At 38.0% G+C, this 22,295-nt stretch overlaps 1 protein-coding gene across 1 annotated transcript; it reads right to left on the bottom strand.

The window, feature by feature from the left end:
* Positions 1-15,035: 15,035 nt before the first annotated feature.
* LOC138881906 (uncharacterized) lies at positions 15,036-19,260 on the bottom strand. The gene is made up of 5 exons (XM_070162206.1): positions 18,903-19,260; positions 18,389-18,747; positions 17,601-18,005; positions 15,744-15,802; positions 15,036-15,270 (listed from the first exon to the last, which is right to left on the bottom strand). The coding sequence occupies exons 1-5, from the start codon at positions 19,258-19,260 to the stop codon at positions 15,036-15,038; spliced, it is 1,416 nt and encodes a 471-aa protein (XP_070018307.1).
* Between the last annotated feature and the right edge of the window lie 3,035 nt (positions 19,261-22,295).

Raw genomic sequence — 22,295 nt, 5'->3', positions numbered from 1 at the left:
CTGTCACACCTCGTTTTTCCGCCCCCGCGTGGGTGCGTAGGGTTTTTTCCAATTAAAGGACAGTCGAAACGGGATTTATTTCTTTATTTCAGAGTCGCCACTTGGGAGATTTAGGGTGTCCCAAGTCACCTATTTTAATCCCGAATCGAGGAAAAGAATGACTCTGTATTACAGTCTGCGCACCAGAAATCCGGATAAGGAATTCTGTTAACCCGGGAGAAGGTGTTAGGCATTCCCGAGTTCCGTGGTTCTAGCACGGTCGCTTAACTGTTATATTCGGCTTGATTATCTAATATAATACGTATTATAAACTTATGTGCAAATTTTATCCCTTAGCCGCTTTTATTATTCTTTTTATTTATTGTTATTATTTTACGAAAAATTGCAACATTGTGAAAACGTATTTCAAATCACGTCGCAATCAATGCACCCGTGGTTATCGACACATTTCGACTCCGTTGAGATTTAGATTTGGGTTACATAAATGCACACCCGTATTTAAGGAAATAACATTATTAAATACGCGCCTAGAGCGACTAGCGTGTCATTATTTTGGGTAGGGCCGTGAAATTTGCTAAAACGGCTCCTCCCTAATTCTAAGCAATTAACTGTACATTTATTGAGGGCCCCGAAATCTATACATTTCATTAAGCGAGGCTCATCTCATTTATTTTAAATGGACAAATCTTAAAGCGACTACATTTTTTCTATAAAAATTAGTCTCTAAAATAAAGAAAGAAAAATCCTAATTAATTACTAGCTTTTATTATTTTAAGAAAACATGACATGCTAATTGCTTGGTTAATACAAATATTGATGAAAAAAGGAATTTTACTCTTAATTTCGAAATTATAAATAAAATAAAAATTCAACAACTAATATTCAAAATAAACAAATATAGCTAGATTAAAACTCAGCATTGTTATTATTATTTTAAAAAAAAAAAATATTATTGAGATTAATTATTCACAATCATTTGAAACTAGATTTAACCATAATTACTAAAGCTTATTAGAAAGTTTATTAGACTTAAACGTTCTTCTAATCTTGCTTAAGCTCAAGTCATGCCTTAATGCCTAATTTACGATGTTTAATTTAAATTCGTGTTTTAGCTAAATTTAGCTACTTGTTCATGATCAACCTATAATCTTGAAGCCTTCATAACTAGTGAATTAACCTGTTTTGCCGAACTGATTTATTACAGACTAACTTATGATATTATTTTCTTATTCCAACTATTATTTAGTAATTCATGAAATAGCTTAAATACAATCAACAAAAGAAACAAAGAAAAAAAACGAAATTAAAACTTCAAATTTTCATTCTTCATATGTATTCATGCTTCATATTTCGGATTACAATAACCAGCTTTTCAGTTGTGTACCTGATATTGGAAGCAAAAGAAAATGAATATGAGAATCAGCAGCAGCAGTAAAATCAGTACAACACAGCAACAATAGCCCAGCAACAGTAACAAACCAGTGGAGTAGTAATCCAAAAAAAAACAAAATCTTCCAGCTTTGATGAAACAACAATTAATTCTGATTTCAAACAACAAAAGAAAGCAGAATATTTTTTTTTAGTTTTTATTTTTTTGAAAGTTTAAATATTTTTCGAAATTTTCTCTCTCTTAAATGTTCAGCCCTTTTCTCTCTCTTATTTTTTCTTTCTGATTCGTTTCTCTTATCTGTGTATTTTATCTCTGTTTCTGTGTGTGTTTTTCTGTCTATCTCTTTTTTTGTCTCCCTAATTCTGATTTCAAGACTTCTTATATATAACCCATCCCATAAATCTTTCAATTAATTAAAATCAATACTTTTTCTCTACCCAACCCATTATCTTCCCACTCATCCCCATTACATTAAATAAACATATCACACCACCCCATTTCATTTTGTCCCCCATGCCTAACATAAAATAATGCAAGATTCCCCCTTTAAATTAAATCTTGTCCCCCCTTTATATTAAATAACCATATCACAACCCACCCCATTTTATTTTGTCCCCCATGCTTCATATAAACAATTACAAAATGTACAATTCCTAAACTACCCCTCTGACCCTATTGCAAATTACTATTTTACCCCCGAAAGTACTATAAATTACCAAACTACCCATCAGCTATAACACATCAATTAATCAAACTTAACCAAAATATAGACAATATGATCAATTTCTAACAATGTTCAAACAACAATATGAACACGGATGAACATCATAACAACAATATCACATGAACACGATTTTAACAACATTTCAACAACAAATCACATGAACACAAATTGAACAACAAAGAACAACTAAAATTTGATTGAACAATATTTTAGCAACAAACAATCCTATTTTCGGATTCAACAACTACAACAAACAAGTATATTTAGATTTCTAACTTCAATCATATTGAACTTAAAATCAATTCTAACAACATTACAACCAACAATTCCTATATTAAACTTTATGAGACAAATTCAAGAAATAATCACAAATGGTAAACAAGAAATCAAGCTATACAAATTTCGGATTCAAGAACAATCAAACAAAGTATGAACATGAATTAAATCTATTTTAAACAACAAACATGATGGATTTAAACGATTAAACCAACATATTTCTCTAACACAACTAAATTCTTTAAACAAATAACAAGATCGACGAAGAAACAATTATGAACTTAAACTTGAACTTAACAATATTAACAATTTCTAACAATACATAAACACATGAAACAAATTGAAGAAATATTTAATTAAATTTCAATTTGTATCTAACAAACATCAAACTAACAAATATTCACTTAAACAATAATACAAACATGACATGAATATGAAAACAACTAATTAAACTTCTATTTTGAAATCTGAAAATTAATTTAACAAACAACATGAACACACTAGAAAATTATTTCAATGATGAACAACGAACAAAACAAGGATTAAATCATTTAACGATTTTGGATCCGGAAAATATCAAACAAAAATATGGACAAAAATAAAACTCAAAAACTACTAACCGGATCGAAACGACGAACAACGACCAAACAAACAACGAACTTGACGATGAACTCACGACGTACAGGATCTTGACTCGACGAAAAACCCTCGACCTTTGACAAACCGAAGAAGACGAAGGGAAGATGAAGCATTGTCCGGCAGCCCAATGGCGAAGAACAAACGCAACAGCTATTTGGGACGACGAAGAAGAAAGCAGAAGCAGCTGAAATGCAGCGGGGAAGCAGCCATAGTCGAGCAAACTCGAGCTTCAATGGCGGATAGGGCTGGACGACGAGGGCAGCGACGGGGAGCTTGGTGTTGAAGATGATGAGCGTGATGCAGCAGCTCGGAGACAGAAACAGTCACGGAAATCTCAACTGTGGGCTTTCATGGTGGAGCTCGACGGACTGGTTGTTGGTTGTCGAAGACGAAGCAACGACGGGGTTGGAGAAGGTAGTTGGTTCGGTCGCGTTCGGAGGTCGTTTGGTTGAGCCGGGGTCGTGAGGGTGACGTGCGTGTGTGTGTGCGAGTGTGACGTTGGGCAGCCATGGTTGAGCTTTGAGGGGGAAGCCATGGATGACCTTGGAGAAACTTGAGGAAGAAGAAGAAGATAGGAGGGGGCGGATGACTTCTTAGTCTTTTTAGGGTTTTTTCTTCTTTTTTTCTTTTGTTTTGTGTTGTAAAATGTAAGACAAAGGGGTTTGGGTCTTTTGGGTTATGGACTGGGTCGACCCAGTTCGAAATGGACTGGGTCGTAGGGAAGATTGGGCCATATTTTGGGCCTGTGGCTTGAAATTGAAGAAGAGGCCCAATTCCGACTTTCTTTATATTTTCGCTCTCTTTTCTTCTTTTATTTTTCTAAAACTAAATTATAAAAATACTTAAACTATTATTAAGAACTAAATTAAGTTATAAAAGCGCAAATTAACTCCCAATAACAATTAACGCACAATTAAGTATTAATTAAGCATAAAATCGTATATTTGGACATTAAATGCTAGAAATGCAAACGATGCCTATTTTGTAATTTTTAATTTTTGTAAAACAAATTTAATTACTAATAATTGTAGAATTAAATCCTACATGCAAAATGCGACATATTTTTGTATTTTTTATTAATTTAGCAAATAAACACGCACAGACAAATGCCAATAATTATTCAATATATAACAAAATATCACAAAATTGCACACCAAAGAAAAATCATTTTATTTTTGAATTTTTTGGGAGTAATTCTCATATAGGGCAAAAATAACGTGCTTACAACCCCTTCTCAACCATACGCTGAGTTTTAAGAAAAGAAATAACTTTACTGGGAGTGTGATCTAAAGTACCCCTCCACTCAATACGCGGTACACCTGGCATAGCCAGCGTCACGATTTTGGTGTGAAAATCAATAATAGCATAATGGGACAACGACCAGTCCATGCCCAAAATAATATCAAAATCTACCATGCTGAGCAACAATAGATCGGTTGGTCTCAAAACCACTAAGAGCAACCAAACACGATCGATAAATGCGATCCACAACAAGAGAATCTCCCACAGGAGTAGAACCATAAACAGTGGAACTCAAAAAATCCCAAGGTACACCCAAATGCGGAGCAAAATAAGAAGACACATAAGAATAAGTGGAGCCTGGATCGAATAGAACTGATGCATCTCTGTGACAAACCCGTATAATACCTATGATGACAGAATCGGAGGTAACAGCCTCGGTACGGGCAAGAAGGGCATAGTATCTGGCCTGGCCTCCCCCTCTAGGGCAACCTCTACCTCCCCGAACTCTACCTCTAGCTGGCTGAGCAGGTCGGGTAGCAACTGGAGTTGTAACCATAGCCTGAGAACTCTGCGAGGCACACTGTGGTTGAGATGTCTGTGGAGATGCACCACTCCCAAGTCTGGAGCAATCCCTCACCATATGACGTGTATCACCACACTCAAAAAAATCTCTAGGAGGGCGCGGCGGCTATGAGTGGCTCGGGCTAGGTCTGCTGGACTAACCTCTGAAAGCACCCTGCGTAGGAGGCGCGCTAGAAACCAGAGGTGCATAATAAGGCTCCTGAGGCCTAGGAGGAGCTGGAATACCACTGGTTGGTGGAAGAGCTGAATGAACAAGGCGACTCATATAACCACTACCATGATGACCTGCAGTTGGGGCACGTGCACCAGAATAATGGCCCGACTCTCGAGACCTCTTGGCCTCCCTCTCCTCTCTCTCCCTAGTATGCATACCCTCAATCCTCCTAGCAATGCTCACCACCTGCTGATAAGAAATATCCATCTCTAACTCACGAGCCATGATAGACCTGATGTTGGAAATAAGGCCCTCAATAAACCAGCGAACCCTCTCGCGAATAGTAGAAACTAAGGCTGGTGCATACCTAGCCAAACTAGTATAACAGACTGTATACTCTAAGACAGTCATAGCACCCTGGCGCAAATGCTCAAACTTTGTGCGCCAAGCATCCCTAAGGCTCTGAGGAACATACTCTCTTAGGAACAGATCTGAAAACTGAGTCCTAGTGAGTGAAGCAGCCTCATCCGGACTGTCTAACTAATAGGTGCACCACTACTCATAGGCGGCCCCTCGAAGATGGAAAGTAGTGAAGGAAACCCCGCTCGATCCTGATGTACCCATGGTACGGAGAATGCGGTAACACTCATCTAGAAATCCCAGAGCATTATCCGATGCTAGACCACTAAATATAGGAGGCTTGTACTTCTTGAACCTCTCAAGCCTCAGTTGTTCATCCTCGGAAGCCGCTGCCCTGTCCCCGGGCTGATCTCGGACTGCAGGTTGTACAGGAATAATCTCAGGGACCTGCTCAACATGCACTCACTGCTCAGGAGTGGGTAGCGAGAGTCTGTGCTCCTCCCCCGGCCTGAGATGTAGTTGCAACAAGGGGAAGAAACCCTGCCTAAGCCAAAGTGGTGTACATGCTCATGAACTATGTTAGAGTCTCATAAAGTGATAGAGTAGTAGTAGCAGTAGGTGTATTAGGTGCCTGGACTCCAGGTAGAACTATTGGTGGTACCTCGGCAGCAGCCCGCGTAAGTGCTTTGGCTGCACCACGTGCTCGTCCTAGGCTCCGGCCTCTGACGGTTGCAGTAGGGGGCGCGGGTGCCTCATCATCTCGGGTAGCGCATGTCCTCACCATCTGTGAGAGAATAGAAGACAGAAGTTTAGAATTGTGATGTCAAAATCTCGCACGACAAGGAAATCAAATGAAGTGGAATTTTCGTAATAGTTATATAGTCTCTCATAGATAAGTACAGATGTCTCCGGACCGATCATCCAGACTTTAATAAACCAGCTTGTGATCCATGACTCCTATGAACCTAGAGCTCTGATACCAACTTATCACGACCCCCGTTCTCCCTCTGTGAACCATCGTGATGACACCTAGTCTCTACGACTAGGTAAGCCTAAAATGTGGAAGATAAACAAATTCGCGGACGAAAACAATTTAAAATATAAATAGAGTAATAAAACAATATTTAAAAGTGTCGCTCGGCATACACAATATTTAACTCTCAAAAGCTAATACATATTCCCAAAACCCGGAAACCCATGAATCACAAGCTAAGGATTACTACATAGTGCTCTAATTCCAGAATAGTCTAAAACAAAATAAATATAGAAGGGCTGCAACTATAAGAGAGAATGAAGAGAGACTCATAGGTCTACAGACACGTCAGATATACCTTGATGTCTCCGAAGGGTTACCTCTCCTTAAGGATGGTAAGTCTGAGTCGAAGTACCTGGATCTGCACATGAAAAACATGCGTAGAAAGGGCATGAGTACACCACAACAGTACTCAGTAAGTGCCAAGCCTAACATCGGTCGGGTAGTGGCGAGGAAGGTCAGGGCCTTACTGAAGTTAAATAAAATATAAAGTTCGACAGTGTAGAACAGAGCAGTATAAATAAGTACAGTAGTAAAAGTAACACATGATATAAATGACAACAATAACTATACAAAGGAAAAGTAAGCACAGACGGAAGTACAGCTCAACACTAGATAATAACAATTGGGGATCTCCCAGGATACCGTCCTGTAGTCCTAAATATACATATCCAATAGGTCTCTTAGGATACCGTTCCTTAGTCCAACTCATAGTGCGCGGGGATCTACCGGTATCCCATTCCGTAGTCCCAAATGTAAATACCCAGTACTAGGAGAATCTATCGGGTGCGGTCTCGTAGTTCCATATAACTGTGCAGGGGGATCTACCGGAATCCCACATTCGTAGTCCCAAATGTAAATAGACAAGGGAGAGCTACCGAAATCCCACATCCGTAGTCCCAATGTAAATACACAGTAGAAACAGGAAAATACTCAGAAATGTCAAATTCTATATTAAGGCAAACAAGTAAGTCTAGCCTAGCATGCTTTGCAGAATTCAGGTAAAACAGTTTGAGCAAATAAAGCGATTAAATCACTTAGACATGCTTTTCCTAAGCTAACAACAGGTTTAATAGTGCAAGAAATAAAAACAGGAAAGAAAATATACTGGTAATTACTTAATGAAAAATCGAGTTTTCAACAATTAGCATAAGTACGCACTCGTCACCTTACGTACAAGGCATTTCAATAAATAATAATACCAAATCCTAAGGGGAAGGTCCCCCACAAGGTTAGGCAAGCTACTTACCTCGAACCAGCTCAAATCAATCTGAAACCACGCTCTTGCCACGAGTACTCGACTCCAAATGGCCCAAACCTATTCAATTCAATTTCATAATATAAATAACACTTCAAGTAACTGATTCTACAATTAAATTCTAAGCTAATACGCGAAATTAGATAAATTACCAAAATGCCCCTCGGGCCAACATCTCGGAATCTGGTAAAAGTTACATTTCCAGAATCCTCACACTCTCACAAGTTCATTCATACCAAAAGTACCAAAATCGGACATCAATTAGTCCCTCAAATCATCACTCAAAGGCCTTTACTTAGTCAAGCCCTAACCCATAAATTACCACTGATGTTCCTTAATTTTTCATGCGTAAATTGATAAAAATCATTCCAATAATGAGTTTAGGGACCAAAGACCTTATCCTAATTGGAATTATTTTTATCAATTTACGCATGAAAAATTGAGGAACATCAGTGGTAATTTATGGGTTAGGGCTTGACTAAGTAAAGGCCTTTGAGTGATGATTTGAGGGACTAATTGATGTCCGATTTTGGTACTTTTGGTATGACTGAACTTGTGAGAGTGTGAGGATTCTGGAAATGTAACTTTTACCAGATTCCGAGATGTTGGCCCGAGGGGCATTTTGGTAATTTACCTAATTTCGCGTATTAGCTTAGAATTTAATTGTAGAATCATTTACTTGAAGTGTTATTTATATTATGAAATTGAATTGAATAGGTTTGGCCCATTTGGAGTCGAGTACTCGTGGCAATAGCGTGGTTTCAGATTGATTTGAGCTGGTTCGAGGTAAGTAGCTTGCCTAACTTTGTGTGGGGGACCTTCCCCTTAGGATTTGGTATTATTATTTATTGAAATGCCTTGTACGTGAGGTGACGAGTGCGTACTTATGCTAATTGTTGAAAACTCGATTTTTCATTAAGTAATTACCAGTATATTTTCTTTCCTGTTTTTATTTCTTGCACTATTAAACCTGTTGTTAGCTTAGGAAAAGCATGTCTAAGTGATTTAATCGCTTTATTTGCTCAAACTGTTTTACTTGAATTCTGCAAAGCATGCTAGGCTAGACTTACTTGTTTGCCTTAATATAGAATTTGACATTTCTGAGTATTTTTATCCCAATGAACTCCTCTTAAAATCCCTCTTGAAAAAGGCTTCCCAAGCTTCTTCCCGTTTGAAATATGGTGAAAAATAGCTAAATTTCGCGAAGGCAAGTATTTATATATTTCTACCCAACGACTTCTGCATCTACGGCCCTTGGACTGCATCTGCGGTCCCGCTTTTGCGGACCAATGGTCGCATCTGCGACTTCTCACTTAAAGCCCAGCTTCCGCACCTACGGTTACCTCTTCACATATGCGAGGCTGCTTCTGCGGTCCCTGCTGGCTTCTGCCTTTTCTGTTTTTGCGATCCTTCCGCAGCTTCTGCGGCTCCATACCAACAGTCCCACACTCGCAGGTGTGGTTATGACAGAAAACCAACTGAAGCTGCAACCCCAAATTCCAAAATTCTTTCGTCAACCATCCGAAATCATTCCGAGGCCCCCGGGACCTCAACCAAAGGCACAAACAAGTCTAATACTACTGTCCAAACTTATACCAATCCTTAAAACATCTAAAACAACATCGAAACGATGAATCAACCACAGATTCAAGCCTAAAAACTCCAAAACTCTAAAAATACGCTTTTGATCAAAAAGTTTATCAAACTTCGTCCGAATGACATGAAATTTTGCACACACATCACATTCAACACTATGGAGCTACTCCAACTTCTGAAATTCCATTCCGACCCTCGTATCAAAATCTCATTATTGAACCGGAAACTTCAAAATTCAACCTTTCGGCATTTCAACCCTAAATTAGCTACGGACCTCCAAAATACAATCCGAACACGCCCCTAAGCGCGAAATCACCCAATGGAGTTAGCGGAACTATTCTGAGGCCATCTTCATACTATTCTAACTATGGTTAAATTTCCAACACTTAAGCTCTCATTTATGGACTAAGTGTCCAATACTCTCCGAAACTCAAAACCGAACATCCCGACAAATCAAAATAGTAGAAATAAATACAGAAAAAGCAGTTAATAGAGGATCGGGGTATAAATTCTTAAAACGACCGGTCGGGTCGTTACACTGAATTATTGAAGGAATTCAGGATTCGGGCATAAACCTTATATTTGGGCAAGCAAATAATCATAGAATACCTTTTAGCCTTGTAAGCAATGGAAAGCTTAAATACATCTAATTTATTGGATGGATATTTTATTTGAAAGACAAAATGTGTGAATAAAATAATATAGCTCTTTTTATAATTTTATACCCGAAGTTAACCCCAAGCGTGAAAAATCTTATAACCAAAGTGAAGATGCACCTACACAAAGACAACATAATGACCATTTGAAAAAGAACTAAACAAAATAATAAATAGACAAAACTAAAAGAACAAAAGCAAAGAAAACCACCTTCGATTGGTATCTAATACATAAGAAACTAAAGATAATCAACATATAATTAAAAGCAAAGATTTTACTTATATCAATTAAAATCAATTTTATATATCAATCATATAATTTAAACCAAAAATTACATATCAATTAAATTTTTCTACATTGATCTCCAAAGATTTTAGAATACCCTTCCGTATCTTTTTCCCTATTAAAGATAAAATCTTATAACAACGTAAAAAATTAGTTCTTTAATATACCTTATTTTCTCTAAAAGGAACAAAAATATTTTTTTAAATTTTGTATTCCAACATCCCAAGAATGTGTGCTGCTTGATGTGACTGCAAGAACGTTCATGAGTCTATCTGCATTATTAAAAAGCGAACATCTAAAAATTAAATAATAGTAGATCAAAGTTAGTCGAATCAAAGAAAAAAATATATAAGTAGGAATTGTCACACCTTCTTTTTCCTACCCCCAAGAGGGTATAAGGGAGTTTTTTCAATTAAAGTGACAATCGAAACATGATTATTTATATTAAATCAGAGTCGCCATTTGGGATAATTTATGGTTTCCTAAGTCACCGATTTTAAATCCCGAAAGGAGGAAAGATTGACTCTGTTTTATAGTCCGCGAATACAGAAATCCGGGGAAGGAATTTTGTTAACCCGGGATAAGGTGTTAGGCATTTTCGAGTTCTGTTGTTCTAGCACGGTTGCTCAACTATTATTATTGGCCTATTTATCTGATTTTAAAACACTTTTAAACCTATGCGCTTTTTTTAACTTTATCACCGCTTTTAATATTTCAGAAAATTTTAAGATTATTTAAAATACATCGTAAGCCAGGCTACATGAAATGCACCCGCGGTTCACGACACATTCTTTTTAACCTTGTTGGAAATTAGAAGTCGGATCACATGAAATGTACACCCGAATTTATGACCGTGATAATTATATAATTAACGCGCCTAAAGTAAATTACGAAGTTCATTTTTTAATATCTAAGTTAGAAGATTAATAGGGTCCATAAGCGATTTAATTAATACTACACAGCTCAAACTATTTCCTTATGACATCATACATTAACCAAAACCGTCTAAGGATATTTGGGTCTAAACTAAAATTTAATCTAAAAGTTATTCACCAAACCTACACGGGCAAAGTACTTAAATAATTAAAAGTTTGGGGCAGATTCCTGGCTTGCACTAAGCCCAGAAACAATGAGGTCTTGAGAAGGAATTTGGGCTCGAAATGAAGTCCAGAAACGCGGGCGGATTAACAGGAGACCTGGGCCATTTACGCAGCCTAATTGTTTTTTTAGATATATTCTTAATAGAAAACTTATTTCAATCAGATTATGAGCATGTTGGACAAAACTTAACAATGAAATTGATTTACACTTTGAGCCTAATTCCTCGTGAAAAGTCTTTAATTGTTGAATTAACAAAGCATTAAGAAGAAAAACAAACTAATGTTGAAAATTATTAGGCTCCAAATTGAGCCCATAGCAAAACGAATCCAGCCTTAAACAACAATCCTAAACTTATAATGCATTGACCATTGAAAGCCTTCTGAATCACTGTTACTATCCATTCTAATTACATGATTCTAGATTATGAAACTACTTGTTAATCTCACAATGATTCCAATAAATATGCTATTAATCACAACAAGCAATTCACACGAAGATCAACATTATATCCACATCTATCATCATACTTACAATACAAGAGTTGAACTTTCATCCAAACAAACCTTTGAAAGAAACAATCCCAGATAATTACAGCTACTAAGTATAACAAATTGTTAAACACTCATTAATAAGCTAAAACAACCAAAATATTTAAATCACCCATCTATACTAAGTCCAGCATTGACAGTAATTTAAACAAAACTGAAGCAGTGTAATGAACACTAGAAAAAATGCATTTAGCCAAATGAATAAGAATCTCATTCCAAATCAGCAATTTACAAGTCCATTCTATCACTTCAAGATCATGAATATACCTGGAACAACAAGAAAAAACCAACAGAACTTCAACAAGGAAATCAAAATATCAGCAGCTCTTTAGACAACAGTAAACAAGCAACTATCAACCAGCTACAACCATGCTTGAGCCCAGAAAATAGTAGTGTGTTCAAGCTTCTAAAAACCCCAAAAATATTAAAACCCAGCTGCAATGGAACAATGCTCGAGATTTTTGTGTTTTTTCTAATATTGAAATTCCATGTATTTCAATGTTCTAGGTGCAGAAAAAAATGATACTTGTTATTTTTCAAACGTTTGCTAGCTCTTTTTTAATTTTGATCTCTGCCTTGACAATGAAGGAAGCAAGCCTTATATAAAAATACCTTAGGGCAGCAGAATTGATTTTAAAAATTTACTATTTACCCCTTCCTCAATTTTTTTTTTTTTTTCATTTAAGACCTTAAAATTAAAACCTGTTTGTCAAACTACCCCAATCCCACATTACTGGAAACTTTCTAATTAGTTAGGCAAGATCCCCTCAAGTTAAAATAACCAAAATATCCCTTGACACCCCTGTATTTACCTTTAGGAAATTACCCATGGGTCAAATTAACCCAAGACCCCAAACCAAAATGATCGGGCTTCTTTGAACCGGGTCAGAAATGATCCAAAAACCCAAGGCTGAACTTAAACCAAAACACATGAGCATTTGAAGCTTCAAATTCTGACCCGTACCAAATTAAAACCTAATCAATAGCATAAAAAAACAGACAACTTGATCATCTTTGAATATTAACTCGAAATCTAGAAAATAAAGACAAACGGACAAACAAAGGAAAAAGGACAAAATTAATTCTAATCCGTTTAACAAAATTGTCCAGAATTACCAGCAAATTATTGCTATCCGAATTTTTAACTGGTCAAAGAGAAAAAGAAACAAAAAATGGAAAGAACGGGGAAGAGAAGAAAACAAAGAAAGGATAAGAAATGAACAGAGATACCTAAAATAAGTAGACGGACGGTTGGCTTGAACGGACCTCCGGCATTCTCCGATTTGAACCGAAATTGGTATTAATTGCATGTTCTCATTGAGAACAAACAATCAATACAAGTTTCAGGATTAATCGTTCTTCGAAACTTGAAGAATTGAAAGATTTTTTTTTTAAGATTTAAAACTGTCCGGATTTGATGGGGATTTTGGGAAATGTGGTGGTGGATTAGGAATCAGGGTTGGGTGATAATTGTATGGTAGGGATTTAGGATCGGTTGGGCCATGCCGCCAGCCGGTGGAGGGTTTGTGATATTGGGACGGCTAGGTCTAGGGGTTCAGTTCAGAGAGATGGGGAAGTGAAAAAGCTTGTTTGGGGGATTGGGGGAGGGGTGTTCCGACAATTATAAGGAAAGGAGAATTGAGTTCTCAGCCATTAGATCATCAAAGATCAACGGTTGGGATGAGACGTCATAAAATGGTATCGCTTTGGGGTGTGAGGTAGGCTTGGACCAGGTTGGAGAGAACGGGGTTTGGGCTTGGAACGGGTTGGGACCGGAATTTGGGATTTGGGATTTATATTTGCCCTAACATCCCTTTTTTAATTTTCATTCTCTTTTGTTCTCTTTGGTTTTTTTGTTTCACTTATTTTCTTTTATTTTTCAATTAATTAAAACAAAAATTAAACTCTGAAATTAAAATAATTTACAAAATTAAGCCAATTATCTACTATAATATTTACAAAATTAATTACTCCTAGATTAAACGAAAAAATTACTAATCTAATATAAAAAGGTTAAAAATGCAAAAGTAAGCCAATTTTTGTGATTTTTATTTTTTAATAAACCAACTAATTTACTTAACCTTAAAATGTAAAAATAAATCTTGAATGCAATGCATGGTATTTTTTGCCATTTTCATGATTTTTAAATTGAAACAAACATGCATAACAATTAATGTAAATTCTCACAAAATCCTATAAAATTGCAAATAATGGGAAAAAATTATTTTCTTAGAGTTTGTGGGAGTAATTCCTATAGGGCAAAAATTACGTGCTCACAGTTGCCCCTCTTTGCTTGGAAATACGACGAGTTTTCGTGCAAAGATAAAGTGAGCGGATACGAACAATTTTTGCCCGTTTGAATACTCCGTGGGAAGCATTTTTGAAAAATTTGACCGCACCCTGCTTTTGAGGTTGCCTACATATCCTTGGCTATAAAGGAATTAGGTCAGTGTAGTTCGGGAAGTTTCGATAGCTGGGACTGCCAGGAAGCTGTGATTTCACTGTTGTTGTTGCTCTACTGCTTGCTGAACTCATTATTACACCAAGACAAAATAGAAGAAGCTAGACTAAAATATGATCTATGAATTACAAGAATCCTATCTATATCTTCAAACTTGATCGTGCAGTTTCTGCTGCTCTGTTGACTTGTACTCTCCAGGTGAAATTCCTTTGTTGCTGACTTGAATTGTATTTTGAGGTGCTTTCCCTTTGTTCTCCAAGCGGGAGCTTGATTGCTGAACCTGAACCGTCTTCCTTTGAACATTGCTGATTTTCCTTTGTTCTCCAGGTGGGCGCCTGATTACCAACATTTGAATTATCTTCATTTCCTTCGAAACTTGACTTGTTTTCCCTTTGTTTTCAGGTCGGCGCCTGATTTTTGAACTCGCACCGTCTTCCTTTGGACATTGCTGCTTTCCCTTTATTCTCCAGGTGGGCTCCTGATTACCAACATTTACACGGTTTTTCTTTGAAACTTGAACTGCTTCCCTTTGTTCTCTAGGTGGGTCCTGATTACCAACAGTTGAATTGTTTTCCCTTTGTTCTCCAGTAGGGTGCCTGATTACCAACACTTGCACTATTTTTCCTCGAAACTTGAACTGCTTCCCTTTGTTCTCTAGGTGGGTGCCTGATTGCTGAACTTGAATTGTATTCCTTTCCTCTGAAACTTTACTTGTTTTCCCTTTGTTCTCTAGGTGGACGCTTGATTTCTAGCCCTTGAACTATTTTTCCTTGAAACTACTGCTTTCCCTTTGTTCTCCAGGTGGGTGCCTGATTTCCAACTTGAACTGACTCCTCTGAAACTGCTACTTTCCCTTTTGAGCTGTCCTCCCTTATTTCTCCAGGTGGGTGCCTGATTGCTTGAACATGAATTGCTTTCTATTCTTGAAACTCGCGTTGTCTTCCCTTGTTCTCCAGGTGGGCACCTGATTTCAACAAAACAGACAAAACAAAAGAAATTTTTTTGCCCCAGTTTGGTAGCTGGGCATATCTATGAGTGTTAATTGAATCATGCTACCCAATATCTCTAAGAATTTAAAAGCTAGATCCCATTATCTAGGAGGGTCTTGAAAACTTCAAATTAAATATCATCTTAAGAATGACAACTTTAAAACTAAATTATATTTCCTAAGGTAGGACTTATGCTAAATCTTGTTATCTATGAAGGTCTTAAAACTAAATCCCATTATCCAGGAGGGTCCTAAAAATTTTAAATTGAATCTCATCCTAAGAATGAAAACTTCAAAGCCAACTTATATTTCCTCAAGGTAGAGCTTAGCTAGATCTTGTTGCTCATGAATGTTTTGAATTTTAACTAGGTCTCATTGTCTAGGAGGGTCCTGAGAACTTCAAATTAAATCTCATTATCCATGCGGGTCCTGAGAATTTATGGTCGAACCTGTCCAGTACATGCTTTCCCCATGGAGGATTCCTTGGAAAAAATGAAATTTCCTGCCCCTGTTTTAATCAAAGAAAATTTTATCAGTTTAAAAATGTGGTGGTTAGCTTGCGGAATTTTTGTTTGAGGTGGCCCTTTCATTGTCGTTCTTTGCTTTGACTGGCTGCCTTGAACTTGCCAAGAATTGTTTGACTTTCTGCCTGACTCTCAAATGTAGGACCCTGGATGACCCGAGTGCTCTACACCCAAACTGTTGTTTTACATTTCTGACCCTTCTACCCGAACCTCTATATCTCCCACAAAATTACTAAACCATTCGACCAATGGAACTTTCACTAACACCTTATTTCCCACTTTACATTATGTTATCTCTAGTATGTTTTGGCTTCACTTTGCTTTGTGCAATTTGGAAGTTGGTAGTAAGCTTTGAAATCCTTTCTTTCTTGCTTAAATAAAGCTAACATTTGGAAAACATTAGAGAAATAAACCCAAAAGAAATGAAATGCAATGACTTCGAGAGTTAGGAATAAAGAAGAAAATCCAAATTTTGATGACTGTTTGAGGGAGAAAAGGGAAAGAGACTTATCTGAGTGGAGCAGCTGGTACCAATGATCATGACATGCATTTCGAATTAATCAACCCAGCCTATTTAACCAATCAAATTGCAATTATCCCACTTTATCCCCCGAGATCTCCATAACCAAATCTCTTTACCAAGTTATAGACCTTGTCTGGCTTGCAGTGCCTTGAAGGGTTTTCACCAACAAACCTCTCTCATTTGCTCATATCTCAACTCACTGTCGTCCTAAGATGACCGTAAGGGTTTTCACCAATAAGACTCCCTCATTTTAGTTTTTCTCATCTTTCCATCACCTTACGGTGCCTGTGAGGATTTTCACCAATAAGACTCTTTCACTTTTCATTTTTCCCCCTCCGCCCGGAGTGTTGCCCCTGATATGAATCACATCACTACTTGTTCGACTTGGCATCTCTCGAAAACTGATCAAAAGGTCTTTCTTTGGACCGTAATATGGGCTTTGGGATAGTGTTAGAAAGAAAGGGTATCACTAAGGCTCAAAATATCTTGAATGAGTTCAAAATTACAACTTTCAGAATCAGATCTCTTATGAAAACCACAACTTCTGCCCCAATTTCTTTGCTTGGGGACTTTTGAATTTTTATTTTGATGGAAATGAACCGTGAGGCTGCATACGTATCCTTAAAAGTAATCAGGTCGAACGTAGTTCATGACGTAAGAATTACTTTGTTGTTGTTACTTTCCTCTTTTCTTTTTCTTTCCCTTTCTTTCTTCTTTTTCTCTTCTTCTTTTTTTTCTTTTTTTTTTCATTCTTTTCTTTCTCTTTTTCTCTTATCTTTTTTTTCTTTTCTTGTTCCTTTTTTTTCACTTACCTTTTGCGTTCGTGTTTTCGAATTTTGCCATTGATTCCAAAATAGGGGTATGAAAGGAAATAAATAAGGCTCAAAGGGGTGTCAATGGATAAAGTGTTTTGATAGCAGAATAAAATGTCTTCGTCATTCCAATCTTCAAAATATGCCAAGTACAAACAACAATTTAAACAAACCAAAGAAATCATACATAATATCTTTTGACTGCGTCAGAATTGATAGCCATATCTACACATTTGCCTTCTATATCCGTTAAATACAAAGCACCATTGGAAATATTCATGTTATGATGAGTGACCCCTGCCAATTTGGGGCGAACTTGCCTTTTGCTTTAGCCTGATGTGGAAGGATGCGTTTCAATACTTGCTAACTCACTTCAAATTTTCGGGGATGCACCTTCTTATTGTATGCTCTTGCCATTCTCTTTTGATACAATTGTCCATGACACACTACTGCCAATCTCTTCTCATAAATCAAACTTAATTGCTCCATACGGGTCTTGACCCACTCATCATCGTCAATCTTGGCTTTAGCAACAATCCAAAGGGATGGAATTTGAACTTCTGCGGCTATCACTACCTCAGTGCCATACACCAATAAATAAGGAGTTGTACCTACTGAAGTGCGAACAGTAGTGCGATAACCTAGCAAAGCAAAATGCAACTTCTCATGCCATTGCCTGGACCCTTGTACCATTTTCTGAAGTATCTTCTTTATATTCTTGTTGGCTGCCTCGACTGCTCCATTCGCCTTGGGGCGGTATGGGGTGGAATTTCTATATGTAATCTTAAACTCTTGACACACTTCTTTCATCATATGACTATTAAGATTAGCGCCAGTATCTGTGATGACCACCTTTGGTATCCCAAACCGACAAATGATATTTGAATGAACAAAATCGACCACTGCCTTCTTGGTCACAGATTTGAAAGTTTTAGCTTCAACCCACTTAGTGAAATAGTCAATGGCCACCAGGATGAACCTGTGTCCATTGGATGTTGTTGGCTCAATTGGTCAGATGACATACATACCCCAAGCAACAAAGGCCATGGTGCGGACATTGTGTGTAATTCAGATGGCAGAGAATGAATCAAATCTCTGTGTAGTTGGCACTGATGACACTTGCGCACAAAACTAATGCAATCTCGCTCCATGGTGAGCCAATAATAACATGCTTGGAAAATTTTCTTTGCCAGAACATACCCACTCATGTGTGGCTTGCAGACTCCGGAATGTACCTCAGTCATGATAGTCGTCCCTTTCTTTGCATCGATGCCCCTCAACAACCCAAGATCTGGAGTTCTTTTGTACAAGACTCCCCCGCTCAAGAAAAATCCACTAGCCAAATGCCGAATCGTTCTCTTTTGATCACCTGTGTCTTGTATCGGATATACCCGCATCCTGATATACTCCCTAATGTCATGGAACCACGGTTCATTATCGAGTTCTTCCTCAACCACATAACAGTAGGCATGTTGATCACGAACTTGAATATGTAGAGGGTTAACATAAGCTTTGTTCGGATGGTGAAACATTGATGCCAAGGTAGCCGAAGCATCAGCAACCTCATTATGGATCCTTGGAATATGCCTGAATTCTACTTATTTGAACCGCTGACAAAGATCCTGCACACATTGCTGATATGGTATGAGTTTCAAATCTCGGGTCTCCTATTCTCCATGAATCTGATGCACTAACAAATCTGAATCTCCCAAAACTAGCACTTCATGGACTCCCATGTCCACAACTAACTTAATCCCAGAATGCATGCCTCGTACTCAGCTATGTTGTTGGTACAGTAAAAACTAAGTTGGGCCGTAATAGGGTAGTGATGCCCTATTTCATAAATAAGCATTGCCCCTATCCCGACACCTTTCATGTTAGCGGTTCCATCAAAGAAAAGTTTTCCACCTGGTTTTTCAACCTGCTCCACCTCATCAATATGCATCACTTCTTCATCGGGAAAATAAGTTCTCAATGGTTCATACTCTTCATCGACCAGGTTCTCGGCCAAATGATCGGCTAATGCTTGGGCTTTCATCGCTTTCTGAGTCACATAAATAATGTCAAACTCTGTGAGCAAAATCTGCCACTTTGTAAGTCTTCCCATGGGCATAGGCTTCTGAAAGATATACTTTAGAGGATCCAGGCGAGAAATGAGGTAAGTGGTATAGGATTACAAATAATGCTTTAACTTTTGTGCTACCCAAGTCAGGGCGCAACATGTCCTCTCAAGGGGAGTATACTTAAACCTCAAAATATGTGAATTTCTTCCTGAGATAGTAATTGGCTTGCTCTTTCCTGCCAGTGATGTCATGATGACCCAACACACAACCAAATGAATTATCCAAGACCGTCAAACACAGAATCAAAGGTCTCTCGGGTTCTGGCAGGCCCAACATAGGTGGGTTCGATAAATACTCTTTTATCTTATCGAAGGCTTCCTGACACTCATTGATCCATTTGACCGCATCATCGTTCTTTAGCAACTTGAAGATGTGCTCACAAGTTGTCGTGAGCTGAGCAATAAACCTGCTGATGTAGTTTAGCCTCCCTAACAAACTCATCACCTCTGTCTTATTCTTTGGCGGTGGCAATTCCTGAATAGCTTTAATCTTTGACGGATCCAATTCAATGCCACGCTGACTGATTGTGAATCTCAACAATTTCCCCGATGGAACATCAAATGCGCACTTTGCAGGATTGAGCTTAAGATTGTATCTGCGGAGCCTTTGGAAAAACCTTCTGAAATCTTTGACATGGTCAGATTGCTTCCTGAACTTTATGATCACATCATCCACGTAAACCTCAATCTCCTTGTGTATCATGTCATGGAATATGGTTGTCATTGCCCTCATATAAGTTGGCCCAACATTTTTCAAACCAAAAGGCATGACCCGGTAGCAGTATGTTCCCTACGGCGTGATAAATGTCGTCTATTACACATCTTCCTCATCCATTAAAATCTGATGATACCCCGTATAGCAATCCACGAAAGACCCAATATCAAGCTTGGCACAATTATTTATTAGAATGTGGATATTTGGCAGTGGAAGTTGTCCTTCAGACTTTCCCTGTTGAGATCACGGTAATCAACACACACTCTAGTCTTACCATTTTTCTTCAACACAAGCACAACGTTTGCTAACCACGTGGGATACCGCGTGACTCAAATGACTTTTGCATCAAGCTGCTTTGTGACTTCTTCTTTAATCTCACACTCATGTCAGTTTTGAACTTTCTGCACTTCTGCTTAATGGGAGGGAATGCTAGATAAAATGGCAATTTGTGGACCACCAAATTGGTACTCAAGCCTAGCATGTCATCATACGACCATGCAAAAATATCCTTATACTCGAACAATGCCATAATTATTTCTTCCCTTATTTGCGGTTCAAGATGGACACTTATCTTAGTTTCTCTAACATTATCTGGATCCCCTAGATTGATTGTTTCCATTTCATTTAGATTAGGCTTTGGTTTTTCTTCAAAAATGACTTAATTCTTTACTAATCTCTTCAAAGGCCTCATCCTCATCATATTTTGATTCATCATCATACTCTATTTCTTGGATTATTATTTCAGAATTAGATTGACTTTTAAGACTGGGCCGAAAATTCCTTATGCATGTCATGTCATTGAAACTAGCATAAAAAGAACTGTAGAGAGAAGAAAAGAAAACAAAAAATAAAACTATCAGGAGTGATGGAAAGGGAAATTGCATTTCATTAAAATAAAGGATAACATGGTGTGTACATCAACAAGCAGAAAATAAAAGTCTGGGTCACAACCCTGGAATGACCCAGATAGAAAGGAAAACAAAACAAACTACCAAGACTCCTTTCGAGTAGGGAGAGGAGTAGTCTTCCAATTGTTATGTTTTACATTCGGCCCGACGAACTGCACATCCGCTTTGCTAGAACCTTCTCCGACTTCCACCATGTTCACATCATCAAAAAAACCTCTGGAACCTTTCAATTAAATCCTCATTGATGTCAACCACAGAACTTGGAATTGTCGTCACCGGACATTTCCTGGCACCGAGCTTGACAAAAGACCTTGAGAGATGCAGATCGGGCTTTGGAAGTGCCCACACCTTATGTTTCAACCTTTTAGCCCTTTTCACATCTGCCACTGTAGGTTTGAATCCAAGACCAAATGTACCCAAATTTTCAGGGAGGGACACTGGCCGTATGATACCCTATAAAGATGCACCCAGACCTTTACCGGGCATAAAGCCATTTTTCAGCATTTCAGAGGCCACCATGACTGATTCGGAGATTATCTTTGGACTCGGAATACATTTCCCTGCTGGAACCTTCTCGACCGACACGATTTCAAAAACTTGATAGAACCAAGGGCCTTTGTCATCTTCAGCCTCAATGAATGGGATAGAGGCATCACTGTGAGCACACAAATTATCCTCACTGTGCACGACGATCTCCTGTCTATTCCATTCGAACTTGACCATCTGGTGCAAAGTGGACGGGACTGCTTTGGCGGCATGAATTCAAGGTCGACCCAACAACAAATTGTAAGAGATGGCTACGTCCAGCGCCTGGAACTCCATGGTGAATTCCACTGGTCCTATTGTTAATTCAAGCACTATATCACTAACTGAGTCTTTCCCTCCACCTTCAAAACCTTGGACGCATATGTTATTCTTGTGAATCGTCTCATCAACTTTTAACTTGTTTAGAGTAGAGAGAGGGCAGATGTTTGCACTGGAACCATTGTCAACTAATACCCTGGTAACCATAGAATCTTCACATTTTACCATAAGATAGAGAGCTTTGTTGTGTTCAGTACCTTCCACAGGCAACTCGTCATCAGAGAATGTGACCCTGTTCATCTCAAATATTGTTTTGGCGATCTTTTCCAGATGGTTCACTAAAATTTTGTCGGGGACATGAGCCTCGTTTAGAATTTTCGTCACGCCCTGACGATGCTCGTCTGAATGGATCAGCAATGATAGTAAGGAAATCTGAGCAGGCATCTTTCTTAACTACTCCACGATGGAATAATCTTGTACCTTCATTTTCCTCAAGAACTCCTCTGCCTCTTCTTCAGTCACTACTTTCTTTACTAGGACTAGATTATCTCTGGATGTTTTAGCTTTCCTTAATTCTTCTGGGGCAAATCATC

Source organism: Nicotiana sylvestris, chromosome 11 (assembly GCF_000393655.2).
Source record: "Nicotiana sylvestris chromosome 11, ASM39365v2, whole genome shotgun sequence".
NCBI lineage: Eukaryota > Viridiplantae > Streptophyta > Magnoliopsida > Solanales > Solanaceae > Nicotiana > Nicotiana sylvestris.
The sequence above is the reverse complement of the archived record's forward strand: the minus strand, read 5'-3'. Positions and strand labels throughout refer to the sequence as shown.

What these genes read in the sequence shown, in the direction of transcription:
- LOC138881906 (XM_070162206.1), bottom strand. Translation starts at nt 19,260, where the DNA reads ATGGGAAGACTTACAAAGTGGCAGATTTTGCTCACAGAGTTTGACATT. An exon ending in GGCATGCATTCTGGGATTAA is followed by an intron (nt 18,748 to 18,902) that starts GTTAGTTGTGGA and finishes TCAAATAAGTAG; the next exon opens with AATTCAGGCATATTCCAAGG. An exon ending in GGAAAGCATGTACTGGACAG is followed by an intron (nt 15,271 to 15,743) that starts GTTCGACCATAA and finishes TGTTGAAATCAG; the next exon opens with GTGCCCACCTGGAGAACAAG.